The 27,632-nt window shown below is 40.0% G+C and overlaps 2 protein-coding genes across 4 annotated transcripts in view; both read left to right on the forward strand.

Moving 5' to 3' along the window:
• The first annotated feature begins 1,571 nt into the window (after positions 1-1,571).
• Positions 1,572-5,886, forward strand: tmem9b (TMEM9 domain family, member B). The gene is made up of 5 exons (XM_053512555.1): positions 1,572-1,826; positions 3,263-3,354; positions 3,459-3,567; positions 4,087-4,221; positions 5,112-5,886. The coding sequence occupies exons 1-5, from the start codon at positions 1,737-1,739 to the stop codon at positions 5,265-5,267; spliced, it is 582 nt and encodes a 193-aa protein (XP_053368530.1). The 5' UTR covers positions 1,572-1,736; the 3' UTR covers positions 5,268-5,886.
• Positions 5,887-6,453: 567 nt separating this feature from the next.
• dennd2b (DENN domain containing 2B) overlaps positions 6,454-27,632 on the forward strand; it is a 62,891-nt gene continuing 41,712 nt past the window's right edge. The window contains exon 1 of one of the 3 annotated variants that reach the window (XM_053513915.1): positions 6,454-6,549. The gene's annotated coding sequence lies outside the window, so the exon portion shown is untranslated. Of the gene's footprint in view, positions 6,550-13,688; positions 13,949-27,632 lie in introns of those variants that run through there. The other 2 variants (XM_053513914.1, XM_053513916.1) reach the window with 2 other exon arrangements.

The raw sequence follows: 27,632 nt of genomic DNA on the forward strand, positions 1-27,632 counted from the left end.
TGGGTGATAACGGATAGCAGAGATTGATCTGCACTCATACTGTGTGTTAGGAGGCTGGAAGTTCAGTATAACAGGAGATGTGGAGAAGTTCATATGGAGTCCAGTTCATTATTGAAGGCTCAGGTAGACTGTAGGAAACTCCAGTCCTGAACTATCGAGCGACTGCAGTCACGAGTCCACAGAGAACAGCTGTCTGCATCAGCCGAGGACAGGACCGTCTTTATGGGGAAGTGGAACCGTCCCCAGTAACCACACGCATTCTAGACAGACCACATGGGCGTCCATGTGAGGAGATCTCCAACCAGAAGAGGGACACCAGGATGAGTCAGAGAGCTCCAGAGGGCAGAGGGGGTCTGGATCACTGGCAGAGAGAAGAGAAGAGAAATGGAGGAGAGATAACAGTTAGGTATGGTCACAGTCACACAATGTATAATGTGAATGTATAATGTGAATGTATAATGTGAATGTATATTAACTGTAGAGTGCAAGCAGAGACTCCGGCAGGACTAACTATGACATCATAACTAAAAGGGAGAGCCAGAAGGAAACACAAACATGAGGGCTTCCTGACATGTAAAGCAAACAATCACCTCACCGTCAGCAAACCTGAGTGATCAATGAGAGTGAGGAAGACAGCATCCAAACATACCAGTTCACCATAATACTCTACGTCCATGAGTCCCCCAGATCTGCTCCTTTACCTAAGGCTAATCTATTTATAAAAATGCTTGGCTAAATAAATAGGTTTTTAGCCTGGACTTAAACACTGAGACTGTGTCTGAGTCCCGAACACTATTTGGAAGACTATTCCATAACTTTGGGGCTTTGTAAGAAAAAGCTCCGCCCCCAGCTGTATTTTTCATAATACGCGGTACTGACAAGCAGCCTGCATCCTTTGATCGAAGTAGGCGTGGCGGATCGTAAGACACTAGCAGTTCACTCAGATACTTAATGCTTTATATGTCAAGAGTAGTATTTTAAAATCAATGTGAAATTTCACTAAAGATAAAGATGACTCACTTACACTCAGACTTGTTTTTCTTTTTATCTTCTGTAGATTGTTTAAAAGTAGTAAAGAGAAAACACAGAACTGTAAAAGTCATTAACAGATTGTTGAAAACCATATTACAATACAATAAATTATTTACTAAATAACTTTAATTAAACATTGTTTTTCCCTGTAATTTATTCTGCACATTACATTAATAACCTTTAAATAAGATGGACCTGTATAATCTGAAGCAGTGTGTTCAGTCTCAGTCTACACCAGAACTCAGATTATAGGAGAATAGATTTAAACTTAAATAAAGACACAGTTTGTGTTGTTTAAACATTTTATCCCAGAGTTACTGACACACTTCCAGTCACTGTTCTGAGCTCTGATGTAACTAATTAAAAATACTTATATTATTTAATCCTAAATACCCAGAATCATATATATAATTGACATTATTCAATACTTCTAGGTCTCAATGTTTCAACTCCTGGGCGGAACCTTTGGTGTCCTGCCCTACGTATTTCCGGTTCCGGGAGGGGGCGTGGTTTTGTTCCGCTCGAGCTGCTGATGGTCAGCTGACCTTCCCGGAAGTGTTGCTTCATTCCAGTCAGCAGGGTTTGTTTATGTGGATTCGACCCTGCTCTGAGGATCACCTGGGACACTTCACATCTTTATATTTCACAAGAATATTAATTTAACTACTGCAGCCTCTTAATAAACAAACAAACAAGCTAACAAAATGTCTTGTTTTAGTGTAAAGAGCGGAGCGCGGCTCAGTCTGATAACCGTCACCTGCCTTCTGTTAGCATCTCAGGCTACTGCAGCTAAAGTAAGTGTGTGTGTGTGTGTGTGTGTGTGTGTGTTATACAGCTAGCATCATGGGATGATTAGTTAGCTTTGCTTGATGACGTAATCAATAATTAGCATAAACTCTAGCTGAATGAATTATGAAGGTTTATGTTAATAATCAGAAAACAGTGAAATAATAACTTTAGTATTTAATTCAGTCAGATCAAAGCTAAAATTATACATCTGAAATAATCATAATCATAATCCAGTATAGATTGTAATTTTATTTGTTACATTTTATACAATAAATATGCATCAAATCTCTATATTTTGATCTTAATAAAAATTGTAGTGTTATATATTCATCTTATATATTATTGTGTTATTGTACTACATGAAATCAATAGTTAGAAGCAGGGCTTAGGGTCTTTATCTAATATTTGAATACACATTTTCCCCTGTCTGATGTTTTATAGCCCATGCTGAGTTTATTCCATCAGGATCAGTTGTGTTGAGCAGCTCAGCACTTTAGTAATGTCTAATCTGATTGGACAGATAAACACTCAGAGACGTGACAGAGACAGTAAAAGCCTCTGAAAGTGAGTTAGAGGCGAGCCGGGGCGCTGTAATGGCACTAATGCAGGCGTGGTGTGTTAGTGTGTTCTCCCGTGTCCGTAGTTCTCACACCATTAACGCCATAATGTGGAAATACAGTCAGTCAGTCAGTCGGTCACTGGGGCGGCCAGGGTGGAAACATCTCCTCTGGAAAAAGGCAGAGGTTCTGCAGAGAAGTGAGAGTCGACATCATTGTGTCTGAGAAACACTGTGTGTTTTTTCTCTTCTTTACTCTCTGTGTTATGTTTTTATTCTGATGATTAAATGGGGAATGACCGTGTTTTTGTTATTAGAGCTCAGTGGTGAGGTCACTGCACATGGGGTCGTGTGTCCCGCGACAACGCCCAGCTTCCACAGAAAGCGACCACACCAATAACACCAGCAGCCTTTGTGTTTCTCACGTTTATTTTGGAAAAGAATAGAATTGAGTCAGCTTGTTAGACATCACTGAGGATTTCATTAAGCTTCCTAAAGTTGGTGCTGAAGTCGATTATAATCGAACCGACAGCAAAAACAAATACACTCATGATTCTGAAATCAAACTAATAACCAGCTGATGGAGAATGTTGAGAAAATCTACATTACAAGATGATAAAGATGTCTTATAAATACAGAAAAACACACTCATTTAAACAGTCTTAGACAGGATAGACAATTTAATGTCAGCATGGCCATGTAATGTGTGTGTGTGTGTGTGTGTGCATGTCAGTGTTAAAGGTGTTTGGTTTATTCAGACTGAAGAACTGATTAACACCCGAGTGCTGTTTGTTTAGAAAATAAGTAACCGCTTTATTAGTACAAATGAATCACCTGCGCTACAGAGATGTTTGTTTCATCTTGGTTTTTTCTTCTATTTTATAGAATTCTGAGGACATCAGGTGTAAATGTATTTGCCCCCCCTACAAAGACATCGCAGGACAAATCTACAATCAGAACGTTTCCCTGAAGGACTGGTAACGTATTAACCCCACACTTCGTCTTCAGCTGTGCAACACCAGGGGGCGCTATAACACAGTGCGGTGATGTGTATCCATGTATTTTTTGTTTCTGCACGCAGTAACTGCCTTCACGTGGTGAATCCGATGCCGGTGGAGGGGAAAGACGTGGAGGCGTACTGTTTACGCTGCGAGTGTAAATACGAGGAGAGAAGCTCCGGGACGATTAAAGTAAGTCCCTGCGCTGTGAGCGTTAATCTGACATGGGTTCATTTTTGCTCATTAATATGAAAATTTTTTTTTAGATCATTTTGATTATTTAATCTGATTGTGTACGCTCACTACAGCCGCACTACAGCATGTGGATATTATCATATATCATAATATATGTGTAATAAAGTAAAAGTTAAAGACTTCCATATTAATGAACAGCAACAATAATAATAATAATTTTTATTAAAAGCATGTTACATTTTCGAGTCCAGAATGTGAGTGCTTTACATTAAACATTAGACAAAGACAATTTGTGAAAAATATTTCAATAAAAAGGACTGAATAGAATTAAATTGTTGTTTTAAAAGAATCACAAACAATTTTAAGATTTTGTCCTGAAGTTTCATAACTGCTGTACATCATTTCTGTTTTACTCAGAGCCAAAGATACTGACCAAACACTAATGGACCTGAGTGTATATGAACTTGCTGACACACAGGAGTGTGTGAACATCAGTGTTGTGTTGGTGTTTTTCAGGTGACCATCATCATCTACCTGTCGGTCCTGGGGCTGCTGCTGCTCTACATGGTGTACCTGACCCTGCTGGAGCCCATCCTCAAGCGCCGCCTGTTCGGACACTCGCAGCTCATCCAGAGCGACGACGACGTCGGGGTGAGTCCCTCCATCAAGCACGCACACACAGACACACACACACGCCGCTCTTTATTAACAGCCGTAAAAGACAGAAGTCAGGGGGTGGGGTCAGAAGATATGATGAGAAAATTCCCCAGGTGTCAGACTTGCTGAGGGGCAGAAATAAACATTTACATTTACATTTAGGCATTTGGCAGACGCTCTTATCCAGAGCGACTTACATTTTTTTTAATCTCATTACACATCCGAGCAGTTGAGGGTAAAGGGCCGCGCTCAAGGGCCCAGCAGTGGAAACTTGGTGGTTGTGGGGTTTGAACCTGGGATCTTTCGAGACATAGTCCAATGCCTTAACCACTGAGCTACCCCTGGCCTATTAAACAATAAGCCGATGCTGAAACAGTGACACAGCGTGACCAGGGAATAAATATAATAATGAATTGATCAAATAACACCCTGATCAGTTTAAGTAGCATTCTGGAGATCATGCACAAATTTCCAATTTTAAGATTTAAAATGATATGTAGTCTGTGGCCTTTAAAATGGGGCGTGTCCAAAACGCACAGGTGTGTCCCAATTTTTTTGTTTGTTTTAGAAACATTTTTAACTTAAAAATATAAAGAAATAACACTCCATTACTCCAATACCTAATTTATTTTTCTGTAAATAAATTAATAAATCACCATACTGACTCCAAAATAGATTTATTTAATAATTATTTTTGATTTATTATACTAACCCCCAGAGCGGATTAAATTCATAGACAGAGGTTCCGCTGTATTGGGAAACTGACATAATTAAGCAGTTTTCTGCGGAACATGAGTGTGTTTGAACAAAAACACTAATTGTGTAAGAGGAAGTTACCCTGAACTTTGAACCTTTTTTCTTTTTTTTACCGTTTTTGTTTTCAGGACCAGCAGCCGTTTGCGAACGCTCATGACGTGCTGTCCCGCTCACGCTCTCGCACCAACATGCTGAACAAGGTGGAGCACGCGCAGCAGCGCTGGAGGAGACAGGTTCAGGAGCAGCGCAAGTCTGTGTTCGATCGGCATGTGGTGCTAAGCTAAAAACACCCCCCTAGTGGACGGGCTGGTTATGACCACTGTTAGATGTGCAGTGTAACCTTATAGCCTTTATAACATCATTGTGTGTGTGTGAGTGTGTGTGTGTGAGAGTGTGTGTGCGCTGAGAATTTTTTTTCATGACCAAGCAGTGAATTTAATCTCTCTTTTTTGCATGAAATTATGTAAAATCTGTGTAATTTAAAAACAAAGTTGCGTTCCAGGTGTAATATGAAAAAGTGTGTGCTCATACAATTATCTGATTGATTATTAATAATCTTCTTTAATAAATCTTTGTGTGTGTGTGTGTGTGTGTGTGTGTGTGTATGCCTAAATCACATCTTGAACTATTTAAGTTTTATTCCTAAATAAAGCTGTTTCTTGTTTCTAAGCACAGCCAGTCTGCACCCACCCGTGAAGGTTCTTATAAACCTAATCATGTATGTTTTCATGTGAACACACTGCGTTTATCAATTACAGTATTGTTCTAGCACTTTCTCCAGAAGATAAATGTTGTTGTGTTGTGTTTTGGGAGTTCAGGAGTTTAGGGTTCAGTGATGATGTTAATATCTGACATTTTGTGTTTCTGTGATCAGTTCTAATAAACTCGGTACGCGTCTGTGGAGCTTGTGGAGACGTCTGTGTGTATTTTTATTAACAAAACATATTTCTTTCATTTCAGTGGGTGTAAACAAGCAGCAGGAGTTATTGTAGTGATCTCACACTTAAGGGGAGAAACACGTTCAGGTGATTGCAGTAGTGATCGATTAGCTCGAATACAAGGGCGATTTTTTAAAGGAAAATTAGGAAACACTTCATTAGTGTGTGTGTGTGTGTGTGTGTGGAGGGAAATCACTTCCTCTGAGACTGGAGCCTGCAGGAGTCACGTGATTCTGCTCGCAGAGTAACTGGCTTCTTTTGTTTTTGAAAGTGAATCGATTCTTCTGAATCGGTTCATCAGCGGATCTGCTAAAAAAAAGGAGCTTTGTCTGTTTTTCAATAAGGAGGTTTGGGGAGTTTGGGGTTCAGTCTGGACCCGAGTGTTATTAATACAATGTGAGTTATTAATAATGTTTTTGCTCCAGTGTGGAGATTAAACACAAACCCCCGAGAGGGAGTCGATTCCCTAATGATTCAATACAATGAGTCGTTTAACTGGAATGAATCTTTGGCGAGTCGCTCATCAGTGCACGCTGTATTCAGTTCGGACACACACACACACACACACACACTCGGACCATGGAGTTGTGAGACACTTTAACTGGTTTATCTGGGGGAAGTGAAGGAGGTGAGAGAATGTCTTCTGTTTTATTCTCTACTCTGTGTGTGTGTGTGTGTGTGTGTGTGTGTGTGTGTTCAGGGGTTTATACTTAAGTTTACAGATAAACTGTATTAAACCATAAAGTGTTGTGGGAGATTAAAAACTTATTCAAATGTAATAATTCTAACATTATTAAATAACAGCTTTGTTCTGTTCAGTGTCTCTGACTGTGGAGTTTAATGCCTTTACAAAACACACTGTATACATAACTGGGCTTCATATTTATTATTATTATTATTATTATTATTATTATTTTATTATTATTATTATATGTTTATGTTTAGTTTATATTTGTTTCATTCTATTAGAAGTCAGTGTTTAATCCAATTTATCATTAGGAGTCAAATACCCCCCCCCCCCTCTCTCTCTCACACACACACACACACATCCCTGTGGTTCTAAATCCGAGTTTAATTTATGTTACCTGTGCCTGATGGATTTTATTGGTTATGATTTAGGAATAAACACTATAATGAATGATTCCCTGTTGATTCAGAGAGAAGCTAGGGGGCGCTCTAACACCTCTTACAATAATGAGACCGTTGCAATTTATATAATTAATTATTACAGACACATTAAATAAACTATATAAAGGAATCCAGAGAGTCCATGGTGATGGTTAGAACTGTAAATCTGTACTAAAACCGGCTGCATTGAGTTTCAGCTAAATGCTGCGATTTGTCTGTTTATACCTTCTATGTTTATGTTCTCTCACCGACCAACTGGTATCATCATCATCATCATCATCATCATCAGGGACTTTTTCGGCCTCTGAGGAGCACAGTGTAGGAAATTACTACAAATCTGTGTGTGTGTGTGTGTGTGTGTTTGCATCCCCTTAATTAAAACTCACATGACATTTAGCATATTTGAGTTTAATGCAAGTGAAAGTAAATTTCTAAACATTATATAAATGAGACCTTTTTAAACAAGTTTTATTCCTCTAATGATTTTTTCAGGTTTCCTGTTTGATTTCGATATTCGTGTGCGTGTGTGTGTGTGTGTGTGTGTGTGTGTGTGAAATTCCTTGGCAGGTTTTCCCTCCTGTTCTTTCTCTTCCTCTGGCTGTTTAACTAGAGCAGGTCCATGGAGATGTGAACGTTTGATCCTACTGTAGGACTCGGTTGCTGAGGGTTTCAGGTCGTGTTAGACGTGCGTTTAGACGTGATCATGGAAATGTTTTATAGATAATCAGTGTTAGTGCTCTATTTTTAGATGGGGGGGGTTAAGTGACTTTTCCGCCACTTTGCTGCTTGATGTTTGTTTGTATTTTCCGGCACTGACCAGCCTACAGCGGAGAGGGTCATGTTTGAGTGCTGATGAACTCGTTCTCTGATCTGGTCGCTGAGGTGCAGTTCACTGAACTCGATGTCTCGTGCTTTGGAGTTCAGCAGTTGAAACTGTTAAATGAGACACGAGTCAGATGCTCCCTCATTGTGTTCATTAACACCAGCCGAAGACAATCATCTCTACAACTGTGTGTGTGTGTGTGTGTGTGTGTGTGTCGGTGAGAGACAGTTTCCATCTGACCACACCTGTCCATGCTGAGGACAAATCTATTACATCAGGTAAAGTGAACAGGATTAGCCTTTGAGTGGAAACAGGCCATAGTTGCATGACTAGAAGCATTAACTGTGTTTTGGGTCCACCATCTTTTGGGTCCGCTGAACAGATCTTATCACTGGCTTTAATGGAAATGAAAAAAAAATCACATTAGAAAAAAAAAAGAAAATAAAGCAACATTTAAAAAATAACAAATAAAATACTTAAATTACCATCACTATTTTGAAGTTTATTATTTTCCTGTAACTGCAGACCCCCAAGTGTTTTTCTTCTCTGACATCACAATTTTTACTCATCAAGAGTCTCACTTTCTATATGTTTAGAACAATTTTAACAATACAGAAATAACTGACATTATAGCAGCTGCAGCTATAAACACTCATTTCCTCTCCAGCATTCTTTTTTCCCTCTTTTACGTTACTGAGAAACCACAAAAAGATGTTCTATGTACCTCTGACTGTTACACAGCGCTGACACTGGAGACTCCTTCCACTAATCTTACAGACGCCCAGAGGAAACTTCACCACATCACCCACCTCCCACTGTTCCTGTGCATAACCGTTACTATAGAAACGATACTGTAATACTAGTAGAACTAGTGCTGTCAATCAATTCAAAAAAATGAATCCAATTGATTACAGTTTGTGGAAAAATCTCTTGAATGTGGCCAGCGCTGCCTGGCGTGGGCTGGGGAGTATGGGGTGCGGCACACAACCAAAAACCAACCCTAGAGCCATAGCCGCCCGGCCAACGCTTCCACAGCTTATGTTTAATGTATTCTTATGAAATAGTTCCTCTTGAAGGGAGCTCGAGCGCACAACTTTGTTAAACGTGCCGTTATCACACGCAGCCGGGTAACCGTGCTGTGATTATGGGAAGCCATTAGGGTCAGACTTGGTCATATGATTCATTTGTTAAAGAATTGTAATGTGTTACAATTTCTAGATTTATTACTGAATTAATGCGTTAATATCGACAGCTCTAATTAGAACCTCAACCTGCGCTTCTGTCAGAGCTTGTGTCAATTCATTTCACTTATATTTATTTATTTTCAAGCTTTTATTTCATGTTTTCTTTTCTCGAGTGCTATAATCTGCACGACTGACATTGACTTCCTAAAGCTCGCTCAATGCGCTGACTGATTCTTTTGAATCCCCAGACACCTGAGAGGAAGCGCTCTGACTCTCTATCTCTTTATTTTTTTGTGGTTAGGGTGTGGCAAACTTCCAGCCGTGTCTTAAAAAATAAAAATAAAAAAAGTCTTTATTGTGGTGCGTGTTTGAGTTCCACAGTGACTGAGACTTTACAGATGTATTCAGGAGAAGCTGAATGCCTTCACCAATAGCAGGATTACGCTCTTCCTGTGGCTGAACCGCTTTAACAGGCCTGAAATGTGCAGAGATCCTCAGTACCTGGGCTGAAAATGAGTTGGACGTAACAGACAGATCAGATCAGCTACTGCATCTGGCCAGATGTACGACGGTAATATCACATTTTACAATGTTTTGTTATGAAAAGGAGTGAAATCTCAAATAGAGTTCCACAAATTGCACAAACGGTCAACTTCCTGCGAGATAAAGGAAGCATTTCCATCTGCGTCAGTATCGGCGGTGATTGGACGTCCCAAAGGACGGGACAAACGTCTCGCTCCGAGTCTGTCCACGGAGAGCGGCTGGGAAATTCCTCCACAGGCTGTTCTGCATGGACAATGCTATCAGCTCAGCTAACATCTGCACTGTGTCACTGATCAGAGACTTTTATTTACTGGCCATACATAAGTATTTACCCCCATGAACTTTTTTTCTTTGTTAAAGTATATTTTCCAAGATGCATTTTTAAAGTCAAATAAATGAAGCAAAACTCTGGATTCCAATGTTTGTATAACCAAACATCACCCCCCCCCCCACACACACACACACACAGTTAACAGTTGTGTTTGACTGATGGCTGTAGTTAGTAACCTAGTAACCCAGTGTGAGTATCTATCCAATGATGAAAACTTCGTCACTATTTTGAAGTTTATTATTTTCCTGTAACCACAGACCCCCAAGTGTTTTACATCTCTGACATCACAATTTTTACTTATCAAGAGTCTCACTTTCTATATGTTTAGAACAATTTTAACAATACAGAAATAACTGACATTATAGCAGCTGCAGCTATAAACACTCATTTCCTCTCCAGCATTCTTTTTTCCCTCTTTTACGTTACCGAGAAACCACAAAAAGATGTTCTATGTACCTCTGACTGTTACACAGCGCTGACACTGGAGACTCCTTCCACTAATCTTACAGACGCCCAGAGGAAACCTCACCACATCACCCACCTCCCACTGTTCCTGTGCATAACCGTTACTATAGAAACGATACTGTAATACTAGTAGAACTAGTGCTGTCAATCAATTCAAAAAATTTAATCCAGTTAATTACAGTCTGTGAAAAATCTCTTGAATTAAGAGATAAGGATAAGAGCGTCCACTAAATGTCTAAATGTAACATAAATATAAATGTATGGCCTTGATAAAAGACTGGAAGGAGACTCCAATTATTCCAGGGACATAGTTAAGGACCGGACCGTTCTAACACACTGGGCCATTTTTGTTTGTTTGTTGTTGTTGTTGTTTTTCCTTTTTTAAACATTTACTCCACCCATCATCCTTTCGTCGTGTTATTAGTGCTGTTAGAGGTGTTGGTGGTTATGCTCTGTGTCCTGAGATTGTTCTTGTTTGTAGCCATTGTTTCTTGACTATACTGGTGAAGTTAAATAATAAGTGCATGGAGTTTGCATGTTCTCCCTGGGCTTGGCAGGTTTCCTCCTAAAGTGAGTGAGTGTGTGTGCTTTAGTGCCCTGTGATGGATTGGTACCCTGCCAGGATGTACCCCACCTTGTGCCTTGGCCGTGTACAGAATAAGTGTTACAAAGAGAGAGAGAGAGAGTGTAAAACTACATGTGTAATACAGAGACATAGAACATGGGAGATAATCAGTTGTTGGACAGCAGCCATGATGATAACACCCATCTCCTCTTCTCTCAGACCGTATCTGATGCTCTGATTCCGTCTGACCAGATGTTGGTACACTCTGTTTTTCTGATTTTTAAGATCCTTGTGGTTCTCAGATGTTTTTTGCTGAACTTGCAGTGTCCCAGATGTGCCTCCCAGCTGTTTAGTCACACTTCTCAGACAGCTGTTTCTAACTGCATGCATACACATATTGGCATTTCGATCATGTCGAGAATAAAGTGTGGCGATGTTGTAACCGTGAAGAGTCTGAAGGTAGGAGGTTTGTTCGTTCCTCTGGTTCTGATCTGCGTGTGTGGCGTGTGGATGTCCACCTGATAGAAACGACGAGAAAAAAGTCCGGTCTGCTTTCAGAAGTGGCTCACATTAAACTGCGCAGTTTGGCGTTGTGATGTTTGGAGCAGAACTCCTGCCCCGAGGGAGCTGTTTGCTCTCAGGCGTGTGGTTTGCTGCAGGCTGTTCTTATGTCAGCGGATCAGAACAAACACAGCTAGAACAGAAATGGAAGCGTGCTGTGATAGAAAATTATTATCAGACGTACAGTACAACATAAGGCCTGACACTGGAGACTCCTTCCTTAAATGTTACAGCACAATTAAAACTTCATTGTATAAATGATAAGCCTTTCTGTGCTGATATGGAAACTCCTTTGTAGAACAGGTCAGGATTATAGTAGAGGAAAAAATCAAAGAACGCTTCTAAATGTACAAAACTGGCATTTATACCTCCTTTAATCTGGTTTCGGGACATGTTGTTGGGTTTATACATGTTGGACATGTTGTTGGGTCTTTTTCTTTCTTGAGTTTCTTAGAAAAAGATTCAATGAATAACGTGATCTTGGATGAATAACTGAATAATAATCCAGCAGTTTAAAGGGTTAGTTGTTGTTAGCATGTTGTTACAGAAATGTACGTTAATGAAGTAGCTAACACGTTTACTGTTTTCTGAATTTATACACTATTTTAAAATGGAACTGAATCAGAATCAGATCAGACAATATTTTTTTCTTTTCACAACTTTTTCTCTTGATTTTAATCTTTAAGGAACCACATCACTGCCTCGACTGCTGATTAGATTTTTAGCAAGGTAAAAAAAAAACCCAGAGGCACTCATCATCACATTTCCTGACAGATTATTTGGTAACTCGTAAACGAGGGTCATTACGCAGCTTGATGCGTAATTCTGTCTCTGAGTGTTTTTGTCATGTCTTGTAATTGTAGAAGTTGAGCTCTAATTTGTGAGTGCATTAAAAGGCACAGAAGCCCAAGTTATCATCAGAGAGTGAAAATTACAGATTAGTGGAATACACTGTGTCTCAGAGCCGGAGTTGACAAGGACACAGGATTTAACCAAACCCTCTATACTTCCAATGTTTAGCGTTCTTAAAAAAAAAGCGTTTCGTTTATTGCCTTGACATAATGAAGCTGTTAAAGCCTGTGATTTTGGATCCAGTGCAGGGAGGGAATGGTTCTCTCAGGACCACACTATACTTTCTCAGTCATTTTCGATTAGAAAAACAAGCTTTCATTCAGGCCAAGCACCGATTCTCAAGGTTCTGAGGACAGATATGGCATTGTTTATTTCCTTTCCACCGAGGCATAAACACACACACATGAATAAATTCTGGGTCAGAGTGCAGACGAGGTCCAGGATGAGGTCAGCGCCTCGGCCCTCTGTCTGATCTGCGGCTAGAGTGAGTTTCTGTACTGATTCTTTGTCCACTTACACGACTCATGAGCTTGGAACTAGATTTACCCTTTACTCTTTGGTCCTGCACGTCCATGGCCGCGTTCAGGCGTAAACATCCACTGAACTCTGCACCAGAAGACTAATTATAGTTCCTCAAGAATTCCTTTTGCCTGTTTAAAACGACGAGACACAATGGGAATATTTATAGTCCGTTCAGTAACAATGAGAAAGAAAGTTAGGGCTGGAGAAAGAAAAAACTGTGGATAATAAAGACGTTAAAATAACTGCATGCTTTCTAAGGGTGGCTTTAAAACCTGGTCTTAGATCATTTTCAAGCAAAGCGATAAAGCAGAAAACATGATGCAGAGGTACTGTCACCACTCTGATGATGATGGTTTCCCTATAATAGCACTTTCATGCAGTAAGTGTATAGTTGCTTTATTCTCTCTTCAGTTTAAGACAGAAACGAGCAGGTTGTTATTCAAGTGACTGAGAAACTACAAGGCAGTGTAAATCTCTCTGTCCCGGAGATGTGGGGAAGAAGCGCCGACACTGGAGACTCCTTCCACTGTACTAACTGTGTTACTGCTAATCCTGTCCATTTAGTCCGTGTTCGTTATAGAAATGACAGAAATGTGTAAATATGCAAATGATTATGTTGAAGTGCCATGACCAGGGATAATTCTTGTTGGGGCTGTTTCTGGTGAGTGGGGGGGTTGGGGGGTGGGGGGGGGGTACACCCTTCTGTACCCAGGTGGGGCTCCTTCTGGCCCGGCGCGAGCTTGTTGCCCCACTCCGTGTCCCAGTTCTGTGGTGTTTGTTCTGGTGATGGTGTAAAAAGCAGCTCGGTTTGTGTGGGAGTGAGAACACTAGAAACGGGGGGGTCAAAAACACTCCGTCGCTATAGCAACAGACTCAGCCTTCAGCACGAGAGACTGGGCGCGAGCGGCGCGCAGGCTTTTGTCCGCCTGAGAGCGCGTGAGGGAGAGCGGAGAGTTCCCTCAGAACCGGCGGCTCACCGACGCTTTTCTCCGGTTGAACTCTGTTCCTGACAGGCTGGACACAATGACGCGGATAACGAAGCGCTTCTCTGAGGTAAAAACAAACCGCTTTGTCTTTTTAATCCGCTTTGATTGAGTTTTTCTCTCTGTGTTTTTTCCGCTTGAGAAATGCCTGACTGAGAGTTCCTTACACACACATTCGGCCGACAAATTTACCCAAAAAGTTAATTATGGATCGGAAAAACACACAGAAACACACAGTCTGGCGGGGAAGTGTCACGTTTATGTCGCGTAATAACGACTTTATTTCACTCTGAGCTCGTGCTTGTGCTGGAGTTTGTTATCACACCACAGAGCGGCTGAGTTATCACTGCGCATGCGCACTTCCAAGCCCGTCCAGTTAGTGCAGTTAATTTTTTTTGACGAGCTTAATGCGTATAATTAACAGATGATTTAATAATTATAGGGTTTCCATCTGTCTTATTTTATCTAAACTTATGCTTAATACAGTCAGTTAGAACTTTGGTGTTTCTGCTTTAAGTAACAACAGACTGTCAGTCAACATCAGCATCATTTCTTTAATCATTATTCCTGAGATGTTAATCAAATTCTAATTCAAATGTTATTTGTCACATACACAGTCATACACAGTACGATATGCAGTGAAATGCTTTTAGGACCGCCGGTGACCTTAAAAAGTAAATAAAAATTATATATAAGGAATAAATATTAATAATAAGAAATGAAATACAAAAGAAAATAAATGTAACTAGTAAAATAAACAAACTGTACAATAAGGGCATAATAAAATAATTACAAAATATAGAAATATAGGAATATAGTGGGGGGGATATATATATAAAAAATTTTAAATGTTAAAATGTTTTAAAGTGGCAGTCTAAAGTCCATCGTTGCAATGGATAAAGATGTGTGTGAGTGTGTCATGTGTGTGTCATGTGTGTAGTAATAGTAAGGCACGTCCCCTGCTTTAAGCTGAAGCCCCCCGCAGCTGCGAAACCTCTTTTTTTTCCTCTTGAACTTTGTGAACAGGCCGTCTTTTGTGTGGAGAGAAACAATGACCTTTCCTTTCCCTTCCTTCTCCTCGCCGCGGATCGTCAGCTCGGACACGCGGGCCTTCTGTTCTCCGTCCAGCGCTTGTGTAATATGGACAAGGACAAGATGTCACCAGGCACTTAACCATGACCAGTGTCAAAATAGGCATGTTTTTCTCATCTCATCTCTAAAGTGGCTCAGAATAGCATGTTAAAATCAGTGTTCAGAACTGTGTGTGTGTGTGTGTGTGTGTGTGTGTGTATTATTACCCTAACCCTTATGATCTTAAAGTTCTGTATCAGAATTACACCATAGTGTTAGACTTTAGACAGCAAACATAATCATAGTAATCACAGAGTTGTCGAATAAAACAGAAGTAAAAATAAACAAATAAACATCCCATTATTTTTACATACAGTATTAGCAGTTCCATCAGCAACACTGACTTTTGACCTCGACTCTGGCACCTACACCAGGCCATAACTCAGTCACACACACACACACACGGCTTCTCATCATCTTCAGTAGGATTACCGTTGGCCAGGTAAATCAGGTGAAGTTAACAGAGCAGAGAGGTCCTTCACAGCTGAAAATGTTTCACAAGCCTCTTCATATTTAGTTATTTGAGTGATAGGTTTGTTTAGATTGAACGACGGTGTAACTCTGATATAAGTTGTTATTTGACTTCCCGTTTCAGATGGAAATGCATCAACATAGAAGGATTTTTAAATGCTGTGAGGATGCGTATGTTATCGCTCCTTGTGTCATAAATCTTACAGCTTTTCTAAAACGTTCCGCTCGTTCTAGTCATTTCTGCTTCGTGTCTGCTGTACATTTGTGACATCACAAAGGTGACGTTGTGCTAGAGCTACGAATCATGACAATCGGGAAAAGCACGTTGCTCCGGCGTTGACATCAGAACTAAAGACTCGTTTGTCTTTTAATCACGCTTTATAACCAAACCGGTGACGACTTGCTCCAGGAGATGAAAGGTTGGACTTACGATTGTGTGAACAGGAGCAGAAACATGATTGTTAATTTACTTTGTAGCTGGAAGGACGAGGCGTGTTGTATCTCGTCCGAGCTAAAAAAACAACAAGAAAGGCACTTTGTACGAGTGTGTGGAATGTAAATGAATTGTGCGATTTGATAATAAACAATGAAGATGTGTGAAAAGGTAGACACAGTGCTGTACGGTGAAGTCTGTGCTTTATATTTGCTTTTATTTTTTCTTGCTGTGACTTTGTTCTGCTTTTGGCTTCATTCCCATCTCGCTGCTTTTGGATTGCGTACTGTTGTAACGTAAAAAAAGAATTACTTCATCTCGTTCCAGCAGATGTTGGCGACAACATGGAAACTTCACCTGTTTTTTATTTTACAGATATCTTTAATCGAATCTGTAGCATGTTCTCAGAATAATTAGACGTCTGATGTTTACTGAAAGGAGTTTATCTATAACTGGCGTTATGAACAGAATATTTAGTGGGCGTTATGTTTCCCCAGTTTAACGTACACGTGCATGCGCTCAGACTGTTAGTCGTGTTCTTTATTATGTTATCAAATAAGTGTTTAATAAAAATGAAATGCATTAGTGAGCTACATGTGGCTCGAGCGGGAGAGCAGGATATGTTTCACTCGAGAGGAGATGTAACTTACAGTGTAAATGCTGTTAGTGATGAGCTTCTGAGTTTAATGTTCACGTGACAGCGTGTGTTGGTGTGGCAGTGTGCACCAGGACTACTGAATTTTTTTATTTTTAGTTTGAGTAAGAGATTGTCGTATTGAGATGATGTATCATCTGTACATTGTCTGAATTGATGCATCCATAGTTGGAACACAAGTAAACTGTAGTTCACTAAAAGGGAAAGGACGCAGGATGTGATATACACAATTACATTTGCGTCATTCAGCTGCTTCAAATGTACGGTATAAACACACCTGATGTCACAAGAGCATGATAAAATCTCTTGATATCAAATTCAGAGACTAAACAGACTCATAGCCCTGCTCTCCTCATCCCTGTTTGTCCGAGTCTAAACGCTTTCAGATAAGAACACGGGATGATCAACTTTGACATTTCAGAGTTACGAGAAAAATGTATTTGAGCATTTGAGGTGTGAATTCGCAGCTCTGGCCTTATGAGCCAATAGAAAACAAGTGGGCGAGGCTTTGGTCAGTAGAGAAATCAGAGGAGTTGTTACTATTACATTGCTTATTCTGTTTCCTGTTTGTCAGCGATGGTGTTCCGGGAGCGCAGGACAGACTTCAGTGTTTAGATATTTAAATTCTCAGAATTTAGCTGAGGAAGCTGCAGCGGATGAACAGCTAACAACCAGAACGCTGGCTAACCAAGCGCCCCTTTAACGCTTCCCTTTTATTTATTGGCATTTCCAAAGTTCGACTTTCTCACAGTGTCACACAGTTTTACTTTCAAACTCTGAAACGCAGATCTCATTCTGTGTTTTAAAAAAAAAACTTAAAATGAGTGTAAACAGCTGAAAGTAATGGAAGAAATGGCATGAAAATGGCTTTAGGAATTGGTTCCATCTGGTTTCTCCGGTCAGATCTCTGTAAGCAAGAAATCAGGGCTATTGTGTGTTGAGTGTACGGCTGCTGTGAGACATGATGGCCTGATTCACACTGAAAAAAAAAAAAAACTGGTTCCAAAGAAATTCATTTACTTCCCGCTCAGATTCAGTCATCGTTCTCAGGGACAAGGCTGAGCAGGTCTGGCATTAAAAACACAAGTTAAAAGGAAAATAAAGAAACATTCCTGGCTGCCCAATGGACAGGTCAAAACCGGTCCAGCACCAGGGGTTTGTCCAGGAGGACAGATTATAAAAAAGACAGATTATAAAAAATAACTCGAAACACAGACAGGTTCAACATCACAGAGCATCCAATGCTGTGATATCTGTGCAGGAATCTAAACCAGCTCTATCAGGGTTACCTCTGATTCAGTCTGTACGTAGGAGCTGTGAGGAGAAAGAGCAGAGACGGATGAGCTGTGAGGAGACAGAGTGGTCTCAGGTGAGCACGGCACTCCACAGCAGTTATGAGGTCTGGATAGAGTGGAGGACGTGTACAGGGTCAGGTTCTGCATGTAACAACACGGATCTGAGTGCCAAAAACATTTATACAACTTGTTTTTAAAACGCTGAATGATGGAGTCACTCTTACACTCCTGAAGTCTAACAGCACGTCCCTGGGTGTTTTATTTCTCTTACACCACAGCAACTTGCTGACTTTTGCATAGAATCAGTTTAGGACAGAATATTAAAAAAAGTGATGATTGTGTGGCTTTACTTTTACTGTTTAATTTAAGTGTGTGGTGTATTTGTGTGTGTCGTTAAAAGTCTGATTAAACAGAAACCTGCTGTCAGTTGTAATTTCTCAGTCGTTTATTGATGTTGCATTAATCCTTAATCGTGAGCTAGCGCAGACATTAATCAGTGAGTTCTCGCTCTTCCCTGGTTTTCCTGGTCTCCTAAACGTATTTGATGGACAGCACAAATATTAGTGCATTCCTCAGCGGGTCAGTTGCGTGGTCCTGCAGTCTTGTCCTGACCCCGGGACATTCCACGCCTCGCTCTTCTCACAGGCTTGCTGGACATTTGTTTGAGTCGCTGATAAGCCCCGTTTACTTTTTAACTACTTTCCCCTCAAGGACTTTTTACAGACAACGAGGTTTTCTTCTCTTTGCCTGAGAAATGCGAGTGAATCAGTAGAGCTGTAACTGTTAGAGAAAATTCCAGGCCGAGTCTCGCTCGTAAAGATGAGTCATTTCTACTAACAGGAATTTGCTCAGTGTCCAGAGCAGAGAGCGTTTAATAACTCTGTAGGAATGCAAAAAATCTCATGTGATAACTTTTATGTAGATTTATTATCGGGCTTTTTGGGTTCTCAAGCTCTTTACAAGGACTAATGATAGTTAAGATAAGCCTGATGAACATGATACTTGTAAAATGTAAAGTGTATCACACTGTTATTATATCATGATATTGATATCTAATCATCACCCAGCCATATGTCTAAAATAAAACAACACAAAACATACAGTACATTTATGTAAATATAAGGTAAGGTCCTTATTGCCGAGGAACCCATACTTACCCATACTTGAGCTCACAAATGCTTGTAATTGGCTGCTGTGGCAAGAGAGAGAGACAGAGAGAGAGAGACAGAGAGACAGAGAGACAGAGTACTTCCCTCCCACCCAGAGAGCACAGCCTGTCACACTCTTTTACACTCAAACCCAGAAACAGATGGAGTAATCAATCAAGAACAGGCGAGAAGGGATTCAGATTCAATCTCCGGCCGATTGCATTTCCATTCATACAATATAATCACTGGTTGTTTATGTAACAATCTCGGCAGCAACCTCATTTCCTCTCTCGTCTGTCCAGTCTCGTCTGTCCACACTCGCATTCAGCATCAGCAGTATATACTAATCACCGGCCTGATCATCTGTCGTCATCTGAACTTGTTTCTTACTAGTTCATGCCTTACGTTAGATGGTTTTTATGCTTGATTGATTCATAGGTCACTGTGGGACTACACTGGGACTGGAGTGAAAATAACAAGAGACAAAAATGTCCTTCAGGAAGTGTTTAGAACTATTTCTCTATACTACATTAAACATACAAGGAAGTCTGGAGTTTTGGGAGCAAAATATAAAGAAATGTGAGGGTCTTTTGCACAGTACTGTATATTAATCAGTATCCTGCAACTGGGAGTAAAGTTAAACTGAATATCATCTTCCAAACCATAGGCCAATGCCTGAACGTCTACATTCCTAAAGGGAACAATTACACAGAAGGTCACTTGTTTAGGCCATCACATTGTGTGTACATGCAAAAACAAGAATAAAAAATCTTTATATTTCCTTATATGAGTTTGTTTCTTGTAAATGTATTTTTTTTCCAGCAGTCTTTTAATCTTAAGAAATAAAGTTAGTAAGATCCTCCACCAGCTTGGGGCTCAGATGTAGATTTTTCATTTATTATTCATTTACAGTGGAAATATTCAAGTCTTTTGAAACTTATGTATGTGTGTGTGTGTGTGTGTGTGTGTTAATTATTTCATAAAACAGGACAATTTCTAGCCGGTTTTGAAAAAATACTAACGCTTAAGTATGGATCTGTTCAGACTAAAAGCTGTAAGTGTTGAAAAGATTTTTGTTGTTAACCTTGTTTATTGAATTTAAAAACGCAGGGATGTTAAAGTTCCTAATGGTAGCTTTTATTGGGGTTTATTAGGAATTGCGTGTGGATATTGGAGTGTTGTATCATTATGATATCAACAATCTAATCTATCCGCTAATAGCTAACCTAGCCTTCTTTAGCTCTCGGTTGTGTTTTAACTTTTATATAGCTTAACTTTGAAGACATCATTGTGAAAAAAAAAACTCACTAACTATTAGGTGTGTAAAATTAGATCATAAAATCACACTGCGATTACGGTATTAAACCATGATATGTTATTTAACGGTAACTATTGGATATCTTTTAGTGTTTAAATGTATTAATCGATGCTAACAGGAAATAACAGCCCAGATGATTTCAATAACAGGATGTTTACCAATATATATTTAGCAGCTCGAAGTTTTTGTGGAAACATAAACTCTACATAAATTCTGACTATGCAGCCTTTTGATATTGGAAAATTGCACTGGTCCATAATAACAATCTTAACTTCTTATGTAATGATGCTCTCCTACAAACATACACACAGTACATCAGTTTTCTTTCTGCTTGTTTTGTTTTTCAGAAATACAGGTTGGACAAGCTGCACAAACGGGTGGGGAATGCCTTATAATGTCCCAAACATGAGTGGGTTAAAAAGAGGGTATTGTTCTTCCAGCTATTTCCGGTTTCTGTGTTCTGATTGCCTTTAAAAAAAAAGCACTTCCTCAAAGGGGCGTTCTGGGGCGTGTCTTTTAAAGCTACAGACACTAAAATAGTGTGTTGGAAAAGGAGTAATACAGTAAGGGAATCAGGCAAGAACACAGGTGTGTTTTCAGCTGGAACACACCTGTGTATTAACACACAGCTGGAACATTACACACACACTTTGGAGATTTCTAAGGCGTAGCTTGATTATAATGGAGGATAATATATGAGCTTTAAAGGGGCTCCTGGTGAAATAAGTTTCCCGTCATCCTTTTCATTTTCATTGATGATCTTTGAGGTTTTAAGTCAGACCTTATATTTATGATAATGTATTATTGCGCCTGACTGCTTACTAGAGACAGAAATCACCAGTCACCTCCCGATACGATTAGATTAAATTTCTAGTCTATAAATATCTTGTTTTTTTAAATATTCCGATTCGATATTACATTTTCACGTGATTTTATAAAAATTTTAAATCTTTAAAAAAGGTTTAATGTTTAATTAAGTGTAGCTTGTACCTTATACCAATAGTTTTCTTACCTAAAAGCCAAGGGCAGCATATTAACAACATAAGTTAGGATGAGTGGAGTGATAACCACAGTGAAACGGCATAAGAAATATAACAGTGAAAATAAAGTGTGATAGAGTTAATGATTATTACTGATTAGTTCTGCCTCAGATCCATCAAGGAGTAAATACGATCCGGTCATAAATGTGTTTTATAATCAGTTTTATTATTTAAAGATTTCATGGCGTGATGGGTTTCTGCAGCATCACATCACCTCGCTGTGGATTTGTTCGATAGAGAAGGGTGCAGCTCCAGCCCTTCCTGTTGTTGCTCTGTGTCTCTGAATAAAGGGATTGTTTATCAGGACTTCTGTGTGATTTAGAGCTCGCGCTGAAAGAATGCTTCATCATACAGAGTGGAGTACACGTAAAATACACTACGTCGTAGGGTGTATTAGACACCTCCAGGGTTGTGTGCTGATTCTGCTGAAAAGGTGGTGGTGATGATGATGATGTTGCATCATTGATTTTTAGACAGTGGAACCCCGGATTGCGAGTAACATGGTTTGCGAGTGTTCCGCAAGACGAGCAAAGATTTTTAATAAAATTTGACTTGGAAAATGAACAAGTCTTGGTTTACGAGTACCGAGTATCATGTATCACGCATGCGCTTCTTGTTTTGACGCCGAACGTCATATAATTACAACTGTGACCAAGTGTGTGTGCATAAAACAAATTTTTATTTGTATTTGTACGTGTGTGTGTACAGCAAAAGAAAGTCTCGTTAGAGAGGTTAAAAATCCATTTTCTTCCTCGCTGTATCAGCCTACACTTTGTCTGCGCGCGTCATTGGACACCGTGCCCCTTCACACACACACACACACACACACACACACACACACACACACACACACACACACACACAAACAGTGTGAAAAAACTTAAATAAAAGAGGAATAAGGGTTACAGTGTACGACGAAAAGAGGGGAGGGGCTGATTGTGAACACACACACACAGCGCCTGCACGCATAAACGGAAACACTTATCTGTTGGGATTTATTTTAATTTTTTTCTAAATATAAAGTACAGGTTAATTTGTTTTTTTTACTTTATGTTTTGTATTAATTATTTTTATGTAGCCTATTTATTTTTTTGGGCTGTGGAACGAATAATTTCAGTTTCCATTATTTCTTATGGGGAAATCCGCTTTGGTTGAAATACCCGCTTCTCTTAATTATGCTTTAAATTATGCTCTTAATCCAAGGTTTCACTGTACATGGAAACAGATAGGAGTGTGCTGTACATGGCCATTGTTTTCTATTGGGTTAAAGAGTTCATGAAAATCCTGATTCAGAGCTTCTCACATGTTCTACAAACGTTATCTGGTGGCATAAAAATGCTAATATCATTACAGAATTTTAATTCCTGCTATAACATGGTTATATAACCATACAGTGTATAATACAGTTTTTCAATACAGACAGGTTTTCTGGGTCTTGTGCTGTTAAGCCCAGTATGTGTTTCATGTAACTCGCCTGGGTCTGCAGGACTTTCTGCTCTTCAAAGTGGAACTGCATTATATACACGCTGAGGTTGTCTGATGTATCCGGCAGTGGCGGCTGCTAGCTTTTAATACAGGGGAAGCTCATATTAGGCCTTCATTATAAAATTCATTATGTTATTTGTACGTAGCATAGCAATGCACAACCACTGCACTAGGGGCTATTACTTTAACTTTGGCCTGTAGGCCATTGAGAGATAAAGCAAAGACAGCAGCCCCATCATAGGTTTGTGCCACAAGTTTTTCTCTAAAACTGTAGCCCTGCATGTTCTCGTTTAAAACTTCAAACACAGACTGAGCATCTGAATTTCACCTTTTATATGATCAGAAACTGTGGCTGCGAGAGCAGAGATCAAGTCATTTTGGATTGAGTGGGACATCCCAGAAAACACAGCTAATAACTGAAATTGTGTGGCCAAGACAGCGTCATATTTAGCTAATGTTTCTGTAAATTCCCTGTAATTCCCCTTATTCACTACTCTCATCATGCCCCCTAGATGCCAGCTCCTGACGGCCAAGCAAGGAAGTCACATCAATTAAACTGTTTAGGAAGGCCCTGTTTTTTTTTTTTTTACTATTTCATTATGTTTTGCCACCTGAATGCGAAGACCTTCATTGATTGCATGTTCAAACCTGACCCTGCCCAGACAACTTAACCTTGCACATGAACTCACATGTTCTTTGCACTTTTCATGCCTTTTGTATGCCCTGTCAAGGTTACACAGATCCCCAAAACCCACGTTTGACCAAACACATCCCATTCCCTGAGAAGGTTTCGTCAGGAGGCCAACAGTACATTTTCTTTGTCACAGCACTTCCAGTCAGCCAGTTCACCTTGTCATACCAGGAGAGCTGAAAAGACCTGTTATTTTTTCCTGATTTTTGCACCAGATCCATCTTGGGCATTGGTCTGCCCTGCCATTTAATTCTGAGTCTCTCCTCGTAAGGAAGACTACGAAATGGTTTTGCCAAAAGCAGGTCAACAATATTAGCACCGTCTGCGTCTGACATTATGCACAGCTTGCTAGCTGGCTAGTTTTCACGTCAAACAATCTACAATAAATACCTGATTTTGAATGAGCTAGTCATGAAGTTGAACGCGTTCTAGCGCACTTTTATTAAAACCAATATAAATTCGACAGTGCATATATGAGCATTTATTTTCTGACATAGTAGAGAAGGCGGAGCTTCCCTTGTAGCCGCCACTGGTATCCGGTTGCATCCCTCATATGGGGTGTCTCGACCGGAATTTCACTCAGCAGCTGGGATCTGTCTCTTTATTACATTAGATTCTCATAAAAATGTAATCGAGTGTGATTAGTTTGATGATCGTCACCCGGTCGCCAACTTCGTCTTCGTAGTCTTTCTCCTTCTCCTCATAATCTTCTCTGTCACAATGATCAGAGCTCTGTCTCAGTCTCACAGGAAACTCAGGGCGGCGTGTCGGGGTTGACCTGCTGTAGGTGCGAGGGCGGGACGAGCAGCAGGGGTGAGCAGCAATGGTTTAACAGCGTGCTCTATTTCCGAATTCAGTGCTCTGTATTTTTACAGCTGTTCATCCTTCAGCAGCTGGATGAATATATTCAGGTTTGTTGGAGAAAGAAAAACAGTCCTGTATAAGTGTGTTTGGAGCGCCGAGTCAGAGACCAGAGCTGATGTTTAGGGAAAGTTCTGTCACCAAGGTATTTTTGTTTTTACAGCGAACAAACATTTTTAGCTTTGAATAACATTTTAGTGTTTATTTTGTGTTATCGGCTCTGAAACACACTCATCTGATCTTTTAATTAATTATGCAATACTAGAACAACAACAACAACATCTGTACAGACTGTAAGGTTTGGCCTCATTTATTACAAACTTTTTTTTTTTATAATAAAATAATACACAGCAGAGGAACAGATTAAAACCCTGAGCCTTTTAAATTTTAATTAACCTTTTTTTTTGCATTATTTTAAAACAATATAAGAGCATGTGACATGTCCTAGCCAATCAGGTCCCACATATACAGTGTTGGCTGTGTAAGACTGGAGGAGTTTCTAATTTGCATAATCACACAATCTGTCTTTTTTCATGAGGCAGTCCAGGAATGTGTGTGTCTTTGGTCGTTATATTTTGGGAGAGTTTAATAGATTTTAACACTCGAGCCGTTAAACCCGTGAGCTTTTGCGGTAACTCTGCGGTATTTACACACGAAACATAGCACATAGCAACACTATTCCTTTTTATTTCACTGATCGCTGAAATTAGAGCTGTTGTACTACATGACCACACACACACACACACACACACACAGCCTAGAATAATCATCTGTTTGGTGAAGAACTGTTCAGCTCCAGATCAAACCTCAATCCCACAGTGATGTAAAGCGCAAAAAATCAAATCGTTACGGATAAAAAAATTCCAGGGTTAAAGTTTTTTATTTTTTGTTTAAATCAGAGCAGTTTAATTTTTTCTCATTTTTTAAAGCAAAGATAATCATAGTTGTGCTCTGAAACAGGAAACGACTGGAGGAAGGAATGCTGTCGCTCCCTTCATCTGTCTCTTCAGGGCTTTGGACTCCGGCTCTGATTGGCTCGTTACTTCACACAACGATTTCATGTAAACAAACTCCATCCCCATCTCCATTTGCAGCCTCGCAGTGCAGCGGCTCTGAGCTCATGTTTTCTAAACCTGTTTTAATTTTAAATAAATACTTATTTAGAAATACAGACAGGGCAGGGGCGGTTTAGTAGTTAAGGCATTGGCCTACTGATCAGAAGGTCCCAGGTTCAAACCCCACCGCCACCACCAAGTTGCCACTGTTGGACCAAGAACAAGTGTGGGAGAGGCCGAAGAGCACAGGGGAGGCAGAGCTGGGAGGGAGTTGAGCTTCCTGATCTCCTGATGGATGAAGCTGTCCTTCAGTCTGCTTGTCCTGGCCTGGAGACTCCTTAGTCTCCTCCCTGATAGCGAAAGACTAAAGAAGCTCTGAGTTGGGCGGGTGTTGTAAATATTCTGGAGGGAGGGGAGAGAGAGACACCAACGATCTTCTCAGCTATCTTCTCACTATGCATCTTCTGGCAGGACGCGTTGCAGGCGCCGTACCACACAGTGATGTAGCTGGTCAGGATGCTCTCGATGGTGCCTCTGTAGAAGGTGCGCATGATGGGTGTCGGGGCTCTGGCTCTTGTTAACTTGTGGAGAAAGTAGAGATGCTGTTGTTCTTTCTTGGTCAGTGTTGCCGTGTTGTTGGCATGTGACCCCATTTTTATTCTAAAAAATTCCTTGTCTCGTGTCCGTGTTTGTGGTGCCACCCATGCGTCAAACCTGTTTCAATATACACACACACTAAATGGGCCTGCCTTCATGCTTATGAACTTGAGTAACATCCAATTCTTCACCCACAGGGTTTAATATAATGTTGGCCCTTTGCAGATATAACAGCTTTATCACTCCTAAGCCTTAACAGAAGAATTGAAGCTGTTAGATCTTACAAAGGGCCAACATCATATTAAACCCTGTGGATTAAGAATCACAGAAAAGGATCAATTTATTTAGAAAAAATGGGGTAGCATGTCACTCTTCTTCATTTGTAGCATCTGCTCTGCAGGTCTTTAGCGCGATATCAGACAGACCTGACCGGACCAAACAACTAGTTATGAGAAGAAAAATTCTCAGGTCTGATGAGACTCTCTGGCCACTCTACTATAAAGGCCTGATTGATGGATTGCTGCAGAGATGATTGTCCTTCTGGAAGGTTCTCCTCTCTCCACAGAGGACCTCTGGAACTCTGACAGAGTGACCATCGGGTTCTTGGTCACCACCCTCACTAAGGCCCTTCTCCCCTGATCGCTCAGTTTAGATGGCCGGCCAGCTCTAGGAAGAGTCCTCGTGGTTCGAACTTCTTCCACTTTCAAGTGATGGAGGTCACTGTGCTTATTGGGACCTTCAAAGCAGCAAAAATCTTTTTTTGTGCCTTGAGACAATACTGTCCCGGAGGTCTATAGGCAATTCCTTTGACTTTATGCTTGGTTTGTGCTCTGACATGAACTGTCACCTGTGGGAACTTATATAGACAGGTGTGTGTCTCTCCAAATCATGTCCAATCAACATGAGCCTGAGCTCAATTTTGCGAACACTGTGAATACTTATGTACATGTGCTTTCTCAATTTTTTTATTTTTAATTAATTTGCAAAAATCTCAAGTAAACGTTTTTCATGTTGTCATTATGGGGTGTTGCGTGTAGAATTCTGAAAAAAAAATGTTTTTTTTTTAAGGAATGTTTTTAAAATACTTGAGATTATAACGAAGCTTCAACACAATAATAATTTTTTTGTTGAAAAGGCTGTGATATCACAAAATGTGGAAAAGTGATGTGCTGTGAATACTTTCCGGATGCACTGTATTTGTGTGTGTGATCATGTATCAAGTGGTCATAAATATCAAGCCTTTTATTTATTTCCAGTAGCTTTTATTTACAAAAAGTTATGGTTTATGACGTTGTCTTTAAGTCGAGGCAGGTTGGGTCCTGACGGGTACGTCATAGTGCTCAGTCGCTCTTAAACTACAGACTCGATGCTAACATGTTGAAGCTTCGTTATAATCTCAGGTATTTTAAAAACATTCTTTAAACCTCTAAGCCTGACCGAACCTCAAAGCTAAAGATTATTACACAACCTTATATTTGCATATATTTGGTTATATTTGCAGGTTAAACAGTTCACAGTGAGTAAAGCCGCTCTGTACAGGTCAGAAATTAAATTAAATGATTTGAGCATGTAAA

Source organism: Clarias gariepinus, chromosome 15, assembly GCF_024256425.1.
Source record: "Clarias gariepinus isolate MV-2021 ecotype Netherlands chromosome 15, CGAR_prim_01v2, whole genome shotgun sequence".
NCBI classification, from domain to species: domain Eukaryota; kingdom Metazoa; phylum Chordata; class Actinopteri; order Siluriformes; family Clariidae; genus Clarias; species Clarias gariepinus.

Bases quoted from the DNA above. Each gene is read 5' to 3' on its own strand.
- tmem9b (XM_053512555.1), top strand. From the start codon at position 1,737: ATGTCTTGTTTTAGTGTAAAGAGCGGAGCGCGGCTCAGTCTGATAACC. The intron at 3,355-3,458 runs GTAACGTATTAA...TTCTGCACGCAG, and splicing joins AACGTTTCCCTGAAGGACTG to TAACTGCCTTCACGTGGTGA. The intron at 3,568-4,086 runs GTAAGTCCCTGC...GGTGTTTTTCAG, and splicing joins GAAGCTCCGGGACGATTAAA to GTGACCATCATCATCTACCT.